This window comes from Natator depressus, unplaced genomic scaffold (genome assembly GCF_965152275.1).
Source record: "Natator depressus isolate rNatDep1 unplaced genomic scaffold, rNatDep2.hap1 scaffold_103, whole genome shotgun sequence".
Lineage (NCBI taxonomy): Eukaryota > Metazoa > Chordata > Testudines > Cheloniidae > Natator > Natator depressus.
In genome coordinates this window covers 57,165-69,101 of record NW_027439780.1, presented here as the reverse complement: position 1 = coordinate 69,101, position 11,937 = coordinate 57,165, and the positions used below count along the sequence as shown (strand labels likewise).

At 69.2% G+C, this 11,937-nt stretch overlaps 1 protein-coding gene across 1 annotated transcript; it reads right to left on the bottom strand.

The window, feature by feature from the left end:
• Positions 1-40: 40 nt before the first annotated feature.
• FOXP3 (forkhead box P3) lies at positions 41-5,420 on the bottom strand. The gene is made up of 8 exons (XM_074941616.1): positions 5,308-5,420; positions 3,165-3,252; positions 2,774-2,854; positions 2,335-2,494; positions 1,922-1,998; positions 1,330-1,431; positions 587-708; positions 41-318 (listed from the first exon to the last, which is right to left on the bottom strand). Exons 1-8 carry the CDS (start codon positions 5,418-5,420, stop codon positions 255-257), a joined length of 807 nt encoding a protein of 268 aa, XP_074797717.1. The 3' UTR covers positions 41-254.
• Between the last annotated feature and the right edge of the window lie 6,517 nt (positions 5,421-11,937).

Here is an 11,937-nt window from a genome sequence, read left to right as displayed (position 1 = left end):
CCACCAAGCAGCAGCTGAGCCGGGGGTGCTGGATTTTGCTCCTTTTATTCCCCGCCCCCGCAGCCTGGGGTCAAGGCGGCTGTGGCTGGGTGCAGCGTCCGTCCCCTCCAATTCCCCTGGTGGAACGAGGTCAATAAAGTCCATGGTTTTGCAGACAGCTCCTGTGTCCAATGGCGGGGGTGCGTGGCTCCATCCGTGTCCCCCCTACGCACATGGGGGGTGGGCTCAGCCCCTGGAGCTGCCCTGGGGGCATCTCACGGGCTGGGGCGGGCGGAGGGTGTGGAGGGCAGAGGGGGCAGCAGGTGCTTCAGCAGGTGCCTGGGGGGGAGAGAAGACATGAGGAGGGGAAGGGGTGGGGCTAAGACCTTTTGGCCCTGCCCTCCCCCACTGGGCCCACCCTGGGCTGTAGCTAATGGCAAGGACCCTGCTGCCCCACTAGACCCTGCAAAGGGGTGTCGCTAACAGGGGAGGCCCTGCTGGACCCCCTCTGGGGGTGTGGCTACCAGGAGGCCCCACCCATCCCCGCTGGACCCCCTCTGGGGGTGTGGCTAACAGGGGAGGCCCCGCCCACGCAGGGGCTCCGTACAGGGGCGACCGCTGGCTCCGCTTCTTCTGGAACTCGTCCTCGTCCACTGTCCACACGGCGCCTTTCACGTGCTCCACGCGCACGAAGCACTTGTGCAGGCTCAGGTTGTGTCGCACGGCGTTCTGTGGGGGGAGGGGGGGTGAGTGCCCCTCACTCCCGACCCGCAGCCCCCGCCGGCCCGGCCCTGGGCCCCCCCACCTCTGCCGGTGCCCCTCACTCCCGACCCACAGCCCCTGCCAGCCCGGCCCTGGGCCCCCCCAGCCCTGCCGGTGCCCCTCACTCCCGACCCACAGCCCCTGCCGGCCTGGCCCTAAGCCCCCCCCACCTCTGCCGGTGCCCCTCACTCTCGACCCGCAGCCCCTGCCGGCCCGGCCCTAAGCCCCCCCCACCTCTGCCGGTGCCCCTCATTCCCGACCCGCAGCCCCTGCCAGCCCGGCCCTGGGCCCCCCAGCCTTGCCGGTGCCCCTCACTCCCGACCCGCAGCCCCTGCTAGCCCAGCCCTGGCCCCCCCAGCCCTGCCGGTGCCCCTCACTCCCGACCCGCAGCCCCTGCTAGCCCAGCCCTGGCCCCCCCCAGCCCTGCCGGTGCCCCTCACTCCCGACCCGCAGCCCCTGCCAGCCCGGCCCTGGGCCCCCCCAGCCCTGCCGGTGCCCCTCACTCCCGACCCGCAGCCCCTGCTAGCCCAGCCCTGGCCCCCCCCCAGCCCTGCCGGTGCCCCTCACTCCCGACCCGCAGCCCCTCACCTTCCAGGTGGCCGTGTTGTGCCGGAAGTAGCCGAACATGCGGCTGAACCACTGGTAAATCTCATTCAGCGTCAGCTGCCGGTCGCTGGACTCCAGAATGGCCTGTGGCGGACCGGGGGGGCGGGTCAGGGCTCGGGGGGGTAGCCCCTCCTCCCAGGCTCTGGAGCAGGAGGGGGGCACCCTGTGACGAAGCGGGACTGTTCTTAATGTTTCCTCTGAATAGTGTGGGGGTGCCTCAGTTTCCCCTAGGCAGTTCTTAAGTCTCTAGGGGGTGGGGTAAGGGGGTATGATCGTTGCAGAGCCCTAGAGGGCAGGTGTGTGCAGGGGTCTGGACACAGAGAATGGCCGACACCCTGTTTCCTGGCCACTGATGGCCTGGGCCCTTCCCCCTGCGAGGTGAGAGCTAAAGGGTTTGAGAACAAAGGGATCCGGTGACCTCCTGGCCCGGGAAAGGGACAAAGCCCAGAGCAGGGGGGGGCTGGAGGGAGTTTCAGTTTGGGGCTGGCTGGGACATGGAGTGAAGGGCAGACGGGGGATGGCAGCTGGGGGGGTTGGGCGAGGTGGGGCGGGGTCCCCGGGGTCGGGGGCTCACCCAGCGGATCAGCGTCGCGTAGGTGAAGGGCGGCCGGGCCGTGCTGAGCCGATAAAACGCCAGGCTTGGGCCCAGGTCTGCGGGGGGAGCACAGCTGTCGATCAAGGGGGGGTAACGCCCCAGCGCCTGCCCCACGGCCTGCCCCCCAACCAGGCTCAGTGTTACCCCTCCCCCAGCATGCACTCGCCCCTCGGCCTCCACGCTGGCCCCCAGTCCCTGCCCAGAGCCGGGAGAGAACCCAGGAGTCCTGGCTCCCAGCCCCCCCTGCTCCCACCACCAGCCCCCAGTCCCCACCCAGAGCCGGGAGAGAACCCAGGAGTCCTGGCTCCCAGCCCCCCCTGCTCCCACCACCAGCCCCCAGTCCCCACCCAGAGCCGGGAGAGAACCCAGGCGTCCGGGCCCCAGCCTCTCACCTGAGAAGATGCCGACACCGTGGCTGCCCCAGGAGTGGGTCTGGGGGGTCAGTGGCGTCTGCGGCGCCCCCTTCTGGGCAGGGAGAGCAGCTCCCGAGCAGGCCCAGCCCGAGGGGTTGGGGGGTTGGGTGCGGCAGCGCTGGCCCCTCGCTGACATTGCCTGGGGGGGAGGGGCAGGTAAGGGATGGGGGAGGGGACTCTGGCCCTGCCCCCTCTTCGCCCCCACCCCATGGATTCTGACTCCACCCCACCAGGCTTTAGGCCCTGCCCCCACTAACTTCAGCTCTGCCCCTGATGTCTGGCCCCACCCCCAAGGCCTCAAGCCCCACCCCCAGTCCCTCACCTCACCCCAGACTCGGACCCCCACCCCTATTCCTCCCACCCCAAGGCTCTGCCCCCTTCTTGCCCCACCCAAGAGGAACCCCCCCCCGGCTCTTACTGGGTCGAGGGCTCGGTCTGTGGCCTCCATCGTGGCCAGCTGGGCCTGCATGGCCCCCAGGCGCCGCCGCTCCCGCTCCAGCTGGGGGGGAGGGGGACAGGTGAGGGGGGGCAGGAAACGAGTTGGGGGGAATCCCCCTGGACTACAACTCCCACGATGCACCTGGGTGACACTTCCCATGATGCTCTGTGATGGATCGTGGCCCCCCCCCCCCACATGAAGATGCCTGCGAGGGGGGAGCCCCCCAGGGCAGACCCCCCCGGTATCCAGTGTCAGTGCCCCCGGCCCCAGTTATCCCCCCAACCTTCTCCCCGAGGCAGCGCCCAGCTGCGATTGTCCCCTCCAGCCTCTGTGGGGCAGCCGCCCCCCAACCGCCTCCCACCGGCCTCACCTGCTCCTCCAGGTGCTCGACCAGCTCCCTTTGCCGCCGGCACCGGGCTGCCCCATCCTGCGTCCACAGCGCCTCCTGCCGGGGGGGTCTGCCGAGATCAACAGTTCAGCTGGCGTGTCCCCCTCCCAGAGCCAGGAGAGAACCCAGGCGTCCGGGCTCCCAGGCGCCCGGGCTCCCAGCCCCCCCATCTAACCCCCCACCCCCCTCCCATAGCCAGGGGAGAACCCAGGCGTCCGGGCTCCCAGCCCCCCCCATCTAACCCCCCTCCCAGAGCCAGGAGAGAACCCAGGCGTCCGGGCTCCCAGGCCCCCCACATCTAACCCCCCACCCCCCTCCCACAGCCAGGAGAGAACCGAGGAGTCCGGGATCCCAGCGCCCCCCACATCTAATCCTCCACCCCCATCCCAGAGCCAGGAGAGAACCCAGGCGTCCGGGCTCCCAGCCCCCCCCATCTAACCCCCCATCCCCCTCCCAGAGCCAGGAGAGAACCCAGGCGTCCAGGCACCCAGCCCCCCCACATCTAACCCCCCACCCCCCTCCCAGAGCCAGGAGAGAACCCAGGAGCAGGGCCGTCCCTACCCATTTTGGTGCCCTAGCAGGCCCCCCACGGGAGGGCTGTGTGGGGCCCCAGGCCTCTGCGGGGTGTGGGGGGCTGGCTCTAGGCCTCTGTGGGGAGGAAGCGGGGGGGCTGGCCACTTCCTGCGGGAAGTGCAGTAACCCAGCCCCAGCCTGCTCCGCTCCCCTGGCTCCCGGGCAGGGGGGGTCAGCCCCCCAGCACTCGCCGGCACGGCGGGGGCCGGGTCGCTCCACTTACCGCAGGGGAGTGCTGGGGGGCCGACCCCTGCTGCAGCCCTCGGGGGACAGGGTGGCTACAGTGGGGCCGGGAGCCATGGGGAAGAGGCTGGAGCAGCAGCCGCGTAGGGCACCCGGAAACGTGGTGCCCCAAATGTCCTGGTGCCCCACGCAGCTGCGTGCCTTGCGTAGGGGTAGGGACGGCCCTGCCCCCCCTCCCCTCCCGGAGCCGGGGAGAGAACCCAGGCGTCCGGGCTCCCAGCACCCCCTGCTCTACGCCCCTGGCCCCCACACCCCTCCCAGAGCCACGGAGAGAACCCAGGCGTCCTGGCTCCCAACCCCCCCTGCTCTAACCACCAGCTCCCACCCCCCTCCCAGAGCCGGGAGAGAACCCAGGCGTCCTGGCTCCCAACCCCCCCTGTTCTAACCATGAGCCCTCACTCCCCTCCCAGAGCCGGGGAGAGAACCCAGGCGTCCTGGCTCCCAGCACCCCCTGCTCTAAGCCCCTGGCCCCCACACCCCTCCCAGAGCCAGGGAGAGAACCCAGGCGTGGGGGCTCCCAGCCCACCCTGCTCTAACCACTAGCCCCCCCCCGAGCCGGGAGAGAACCCAGGAGTCCTGACTGTGCCGGGTTTACAATGGCGCCATGGAGCCAGGCTCGGAAGGGGCCCCCACCTGCTCCACTTGCCCTGCGCCCCGAGACCCCACCTGCCCCCTGGCTCCCCCCACCCCACCTCACCCACCGCTTCCTGCTCTTGGCCCCTCTTGGCCTGCGGCTCCAGGCGTCTCTGCCTCCCACCCCCTGGGGGGCCCGGGACTGGGGCAGACGCCGGGCCGGTCTTGGGCAGTTGGGGAGCAGGGGATGGTGGGGGGCCTTGGCTGGGCCCCTCCAGGCAAGTGGGTCCTGAGCCAGGTCCTGGCCTGGCTGATCCCGCCACTCCCGAGGGGCTGGCCCTGGCTCATCCTAGCGGGGCGTGGGGGGGCCCGAGGGAGTGGGGTTGTGGGGGGCGCTGGCCATAGGGCTTTGGGGGCTGTTGGGTGGGGGTCTGCGGCCCGGCGGGGGCCGCCCCCCGAGGGGCAGGGGCAGGCTGGCAGCACAGGGCCGGGCGGGGACCTGGCAGCTGGCGGTTGGTAACCTGTGGCCTCGCGCTGGGCTGGGTGGAGCCGGGTCCGGGGACCGCCCCCCGCCCCAGCTCCGTGGCCCCTGGGGGGGCCCACAGATATGTTTGGCGCCAGGCCCACAAAAGGTTAATCCGGCCCCCCCTGCTCTAATCCACCAGCCCCCCCCCGTCCCAGAGCTGGGGAGAGAACCCAGGAGTCCTGGCTCCCAGCCCCCTCCCCAAGCACTCACCTCTCATTCTGCCCCCTGTGGTCCCCAGGGCTGGGGCAGTGCTGGGGGGGAGACCGGTCCGGGGAGTGGGGGGCGTAGCGGGGGGCAGCTGGGTCCTGCAGAATCCACTCCATGCCTTTTATGTTAATCCCTGGAACGAGGGGGGGAGAAATGGGGGGGTGGGCCAGGGCACCATGCCAGGCTACACCCCACTCGCCAGAACCCCCGCCCCTCCCAGCACCCTCGGTTACCATGTGTCAAGCCGTGGCGGGACCTCACCACCACCACGCCCGGGGGCTGGAGGTGCAGGATGGAGGGGCGGGCGCTGGGCTCCGGAGAGATCTGGGGGGAGGAAAGTGAGGGGGTGAATGGGGGGCAGAACCCAGGTATCCGGACTCCCAGCCCCCTCCGCTGTAACCACTAATCCCCCACTCCTCTCCCAGCACCGGGGAGAGAACCCAGGAGTCCGGGCTCCCAGCCCCCTCCGCTGTAACCACTAGTCCCCCACTCCCCTTCCAGCACCAGGGAGAGAACCCAGGAGTCCGGGCTCCCAGCCCTCTCTGCTGTAACCACTAGTCCCCCACACCTCTCCCAGCACCGGGGAGAGAACCCAGGAGTCCGAGCTCCCAGCCCCCTCCGCTGTAACCACTAGCCCCCACTCCCCTTCCAGCCCCGGGGAGAGAACCCAGGAGTCCGGGCCCGGTGCGGTGGTACCTGTTGGATGAGCAGTGCCTGGCGCGGGGTGTCCTGGAGCACGGCCTGGAGCTGGGGGGTGGTTTGGGGATCCCCCATCGCCACGGGGTACGGTGGCCCCTGTGGTGCAGGCAAAGGGGGGGTGCTGTCAGTCCTGGGGGGCTAGGGAGGTAGGCTGCCCCCCTCTGTGCCCCTCCCCCAGCCACGTGGGGACCCACCTGCTGCTTCCTGGAGGGGGCGCTGGTTCCGCGGGTGAGCACCGTGGGGCGGTTCTGGGCCCCGCTGGGTGGGCCGGCTGGGCTGTCGCCATGGGGCACTCGGGAGGCCGTGCGGCTGGGCATCGGGGCCTGGCGCAAGCTGTGGGGAGAAAGGGCAGCTGAGGGGGTGGGAGACGCGACGAGGAAGTACACGCGTGTGTGACTGGTCACACGTTAAGCCATGCACGGGGCGTGAGCAAGTGTGATCCGTGCAACACGTCACACGTACACGCACGGAGGAGAGTCAGGCAAGTCGCGGGGAGCACACGCGGGGCAGCGGTTCCCCATGGCGCGCGGGGCCCCAGGCGCATGTCAGAGCCGGGCAGCACGGGGCGGGTGGATCCCCGGTGAGCGTGCGTGCAAGTGTGAACCACGCGACTCTGAGCCACGTCACGCGCGGGGGCCGGGAGCCACAGGGCCCAGCCGGACCTCAGCAGCCCTCAGCCTCCCTGACGAGCCGCGGGGCTAATTAGCGAGCGCGGCTGGGGGAAACGGGCCTTGATTAGCCAGACGGGTCTGACCCAGAGCCGGGAGATCCAGGAGAGGGGGGCAGAGGGGCGGATGTGGGGCAAGATAGAGGGAGGGGAGAGATTGGGGGCTGGGAGGGCTGGTTAGAGGGAAGGAGGGGGTGGGGGGACCCCTGAGGGGAGCAGTGACCGGTGGCTCTGGCCGTGGGATTTTGTGCCATGAGCCGGGGCAGCGGCGGGCTGGGACCGGGGACCCCAGAGAGCGACAGGCCCCCGGCAGCGCCGCCACCAGCCACGAGGGGGCGCCCTGGAGGCGAGGGCATGGCCAAGCACGTGCGCGTGCCTGTGATCCGTGCGATGTGTCGTGTCCTGGGGAACGTGCCTGGCTGTGCATGAGCCGTGTCTTTGCCCCCGTGACCGCCCAGGGACGGGACGTGCCCCGCAGCCTCGTGCCACGAGCGGCCAAGACGCGTGGGCCAGCGTGATCTGTGGCCCACCTCGCACGGCCAGCGCACTAGGCCCTCCCCTGGCTCGCACGTGTGCAGCCCCCGTGACATGCGGGCATCTCCTCCGGGCCCTTGGGCCGCTCCCACGCCGGCCCACCGGGGCTCACGTGTCATTGTGAACATGCCTGGACACGTGACGCACCCTCCAGACGGGCGGTCCCGGGTTCGGGGATGAGAGCAAACACCCAGCTCCGGGGGGGGGGGGGGGGGAATCCAGCCAGCGCCCCCCATATTACCCCCACACCTTGACCCCTGCACCTCCCACCTTGCTCTGACCCCTAGCTAGACCCTACCCCCTCCAGCTCCTTGCGGCCCCCCATGCCCCTTCCTGCCCCCCCAACCTCTAACCCCCACTCCCCTCCCAGAGCCGGGGACAGCTCCCAGGAGTCCTGGCCCCCAGGCCCCCTGCTCTAACCCACTACACCCCACCGCCCCCCCAAGCTGGGGAAAGCACCCAGGCTCCCAACCCTGCACACTCCCCCCGCTCTAACCACTAGACCCCACTCCCCGCCCAGGGCCGGGGCCGCCTCGAGCCGCTTCCCCGCAGCGGGGGTGGGGCCGGGGCCAGGTTCCGAGAATCGGGGTGACGTCCCGTTCGGCCCCGCTCTGATTTCTCACCGCGGCCCCCGCTTCCCAGACGTCACGGAACCTGGCCACGTCAGCGGCATGGGACGCGGCGCCCGGGGGTTAAATCCGGGGCGGCCCACCCCCCGCCTCAGCACGCACAGAGCTGGGGGGGTGCAGCCTGGTGACCCGAGGCCCCCAGCCCAGCCCCAAAGGTCCGTGGGAGGCTGGATTTCATCTGCTCCCCCGCCCCAGCCCTGATCCTCTCCAAAGCTCGAGTCGCGCTAGGCCTGGAGACAGCGCACACGAGTAACCAGCTCGGGTCTTACAGGCCCCACTCCGCTCCCAGGGAACCCAGGCATCCTGGCTCCCAGACCACCCCCACGCTCTGAGCACCAGCCCCCACTCCCCTCCCAGGGCCGGGGAGAGAACCCAGGCATCCTGGCTCCCAGACCGCCCCCATGCTCTGAGCACCAGCCCCCACTCCCCTCCCAGGGCCGGGGAGAGAACCCAGGAGTCCGGGCTCCCAGCCCGCCCACTCTAACCTACCAGCCCCCACTGCCCTCCCAGACCGGGGAGAGAACCCAGGCATCCTGGCTCCCAGACCGCCCCCACGCTCTGAGCACCAGCCCTCACTGCCCTCCCAGGGCTGGGGAGAGAACCCAGGAGTCCGGGCTCCCAGCCCCCCTGCTCTAACCACCAGCCCCCACTGCCCTCCCAGAGCCAGGGAGAGAACCGAGGAGTCTAGGCTCCCAGCCCCCCCCGCTCTAACCACCAGCCCCCACTCCCCTCCCAGAGCTGGGGAGAGAACCCAGGCGTCCTGGCTCCCAGCCCCCCCTGCTCTAACCATCAGCCCACACTGCCCTCCCAGAGCCGGGGAGAGAACCCAGGAGTCCGGGCTCCCAGCCCCCCAGCTCTAACCACCAGCCCCCACTCCCCTCCCAGAGCTGGGGAGAGAACCCAGGCATCCTGGCTCCCAGCCCCCCTGCTCTAACCCACCAGCCCACACTGCCCTCCCAGACCGGGGAGAGAACCCAGGCATCCTGGCTCCCAGACCACCCCCACGCTCTGAGCACCAGCCCTCACTCCCCTCTCAGGGCTGGGGAGAGAACCCAGGAGGCCGGGCTCCCAGCCCCCCGGCTCTAACCACCAGCCCCCACTCCCCACCCAGAGCTGGGGAGAGAACCCAGGAGTCCAGGCTCTCAGCCCCTGAGCCAGGTATTTCTCCCCAGTTCTGGCAGCCACAGTTTCTGTCTCGGGTGTTTTCTGGGCCCGGTTCTGTGTAAAGGGACCTGGCCCATGGGCGTCCACACAGAGATTCGAAAGAGGAGTCGGGAGTGGAGCTGGTTCAGCCTGGCCGGGTCCCCTCGCCTGTGGTGTGAACGTGCCATTGAGTTGCCGGCAGGGGAGAAATTCCGGCTCCTGGCCGCGCTCTCGATGGGGTTCTGCAGCCAGACGGACCCAGTCTGGAGTCTACATCGCGTCTCGATGAGCAGGAATCGGGAGTTCGAGTCTGGATCAACCCACGGGGCTGGGTTTGCAGCTTGTCACGTTATTAAAATCCCGCTGTGTTTGGCGGGGTGACTCCAGATTGACCCTGGGGTGCTAGGCTCAGAATCCAGCTCTGCTCCCGGTGCAATGAGGAGTGACTCCAGACTGACCCCAGGTCAGCTGAGATCAGAAACCCCTCCTGTCCCTGCTGAAGTCAGGGGTGGCTCTGGATTGACCCTGGAGCAGACCTTAAATCAGCCGAACGACTCCCGACGAGACCCGCGGTCACCTCTGGCCTGCCCCGATCCCCCCCCGACCCCGGTCCCACCCCACTCACCGCTGGGCGCTCCTCAGCATCCCGGCTGGCAGGGGAGCCAGTGCGAAATCCGCCCCGCAGGTGGGTATTTATAGGGCAGCCCTGGGGCGGCCGCGCTCCCCTTGCCGGGTGACTCAGTGGAAACGGAGCGCCAGGGCGGCGTGCCCCGCGTGCCCTTTGGGGGGGGGTTTTCTTTGCTCGAAAATAACACCAGCGTTTCGGTCGGGGTTTTCGGCGCCCCAGCCCCCGAGGCTTCTGAGCACCAAGAAGCTACCGCAAAAATATCAGTGTGCGAGGGAAAGAAAACCACAGCGTGCACGAGAGAGACACGCGCGCGAGCACACCCCGCCGGAGGAAACCGCCTCGCGGGGGGACTAAGAGCCGGCGGCGGTGCGGGGCCGGGCCCCCGTGAGCGGGGCCGAGGGATGGGAATCGGGGCAGGAAGGCCGGGGCAGACTCAGGTTGCCTGTCGTGCGGGAGAAATGGGGTGTTGTTGTTAATGGCGCGGGGAGAGAACCCAGGAGTCCGGGCTCCCAGCCACCCCCCCCACTGTACCCCACCAGAGCCCACTGCCCTCCCAGAGCCAGGGAAAGAACCCAGGAGTCCGGGCTCCCAGCCCCCCTGCTGTACCCGACCAGAGCCCACTGCCCTCCCAGAGCCGGGGAGAGAACCCAGGAGTCCAGGCTCCCAGCCCCCCTGCTGTACCCCACCAGAGCCCACTTCCCTCCCAGAGCCGGGGAGAGAACCCAGGAGTCTGGGCTCCCAGCCACCCCCCCCACTGTACCCCACCAGAGCCCACTGCCCTCCCAGAGCCGGGGAAAGAACCCAGGAGTCTGGGCTCCCAGCCCCCCTGCTGTACCCGACCAGAGCCCACTCCCCTCCCAGAGCTGGGGAAAGAAACCAGGAGTCCGGGCTCCCAGCCACCCCCCCACTGTACCCCACCAGAGCCCACTCCCCTCCCAGAGCCGGGGAAAGAACCCAGGAGTCCGGGCTCCCAGCCCCCCTGCTGTACCCCACCAGAGCCCACTCCCCTCCCAGAGCCGGGGAGAGAACCCAGGAGTCTGGGCTCCCAGCCACCCCCCCCCACTGTACCCCACCAGAGCCCACTGCCCTCCCAGAGCCGGGGAGAGAACCCAGGAGTCTGGGCTCCCAGCCACCCCCCCACACTGTACCCCACCAGAGCCCACTGCCCTCCCAGAGCTGGGGAGAGAACCCAGGTGTCCAGGCTCCCAGCCCCCACGCTGTACCCCACCAGAGCCCACTTCCCTCCCAGAGCTGGGGAAAGAACCCAGGTGTCCGGGCTCCCAGCCCCCCACCCTACCTCACCAGACCCACTCCCCTCCCATAGCCGGGGAGAGAACCCAGGAGACCGGGCAAGGGGGGTGGTGTCCCAGGCAGAGACAGGCTTGTCGTGGGTAAAGCCCTGGGAGGGAGCCAGCAGCCGGGAGTTCAATTCCCCCACATTGCTCGGTGCCTCAGTTTCCCCATGACAATACCCTGCGTGGCTCTGTTCTGACTGTCAGCTTGGTGGGGCAGAGGCTGGCTGCTTGTGCGTGTGTCTGGGTGTGCACACGTGTGTGTGTGTGTGTGAGACGTGCCGGCAGCGAGGGGTCGTGCGTAGCCGGCCGAGCGTGGGGCTGCTCACCAACCCGCCTCTGGGCCGGAACTGAGAGTGCGGGGTTGTGATGCTCGGCCTGTGACCCGTGGCTGAGGGTGTGCGCACCCGCGTGTGTGACTCTGAGAGAGAGACAGTGTATCGGGGGTGCGTGGTTGTGCGACCCCATACCTGAGTGTGTCAGGGAGATTGCGCAGTGGTGCGGGGGTGGGTCTGGCTGGGTCGCGCTCTGTGCGATTCCCCAGCACTGTGCGTGCAATTGCCTACTGCTCTGCGTGCGAGGGGTTGTGTAGCTGTCCATGTGTGATCGTGTAGCGCTGTGTGTGGGGTTGTGTAGTGCTCCGTGTGTGCGTGTCACTCTGCTTGTGTAGCGCGGTGTCCGCACGGTTGTGTAAGTCTCCGTGTGTGACCCTCAGCGCTGTGTGTGTGTGTGTCAGTGCGGTGGTGTAGCGCTGTGTGTGTGCGTGTCACTCTGGTTGTGTAGTGTGGTTGTGTAGCAGTGAGTGTGCACGGTTGTGTAGGTCTCCATGTGTGACCCTGCAGCGCTGTGTGCGTTTGTGTGTCACTCTGGTTGTGTAGCAGTGAGTGTGCACGGTTGTGTCGGTCTCCGTGTGTGACCCTGCAGCGCTGTGTGTGTGTGTGTCAGTCTGGTTGTGTAGTGTGGTGTCCGCACAGTTGTGTCGGTCTCCGTGTGTGACCCTGCAGCACCGTGTCTCCCTCTGACTGCGTGTGCGTCCCAGGC

Bases quoted from the DNA above. Each gene is read 5' to 3' on its own strand.
- FOXP3 (XM_074941616.1), bottom strand. From the start codon at position 5,420: ATGGAGTGGATTCTGCAGGACCCAGCTGCCCCCCGCTACGCCCCCCAC. The intron at 3,253-5,307 runs GTGAGTGCTTGG...TGATCTCGGCAG, and splicing joins CACAGGGGGCAGAATGAGAG to ACCCCCCCGGCAGGAGGCGC. The intron at 709-1,329 runs GTGAGGGGCTGC...CTCCCCCCACAG, and splicing joins ACAACACGGCCACCTGGAAG to AACGCCGTGCGACACAACCT.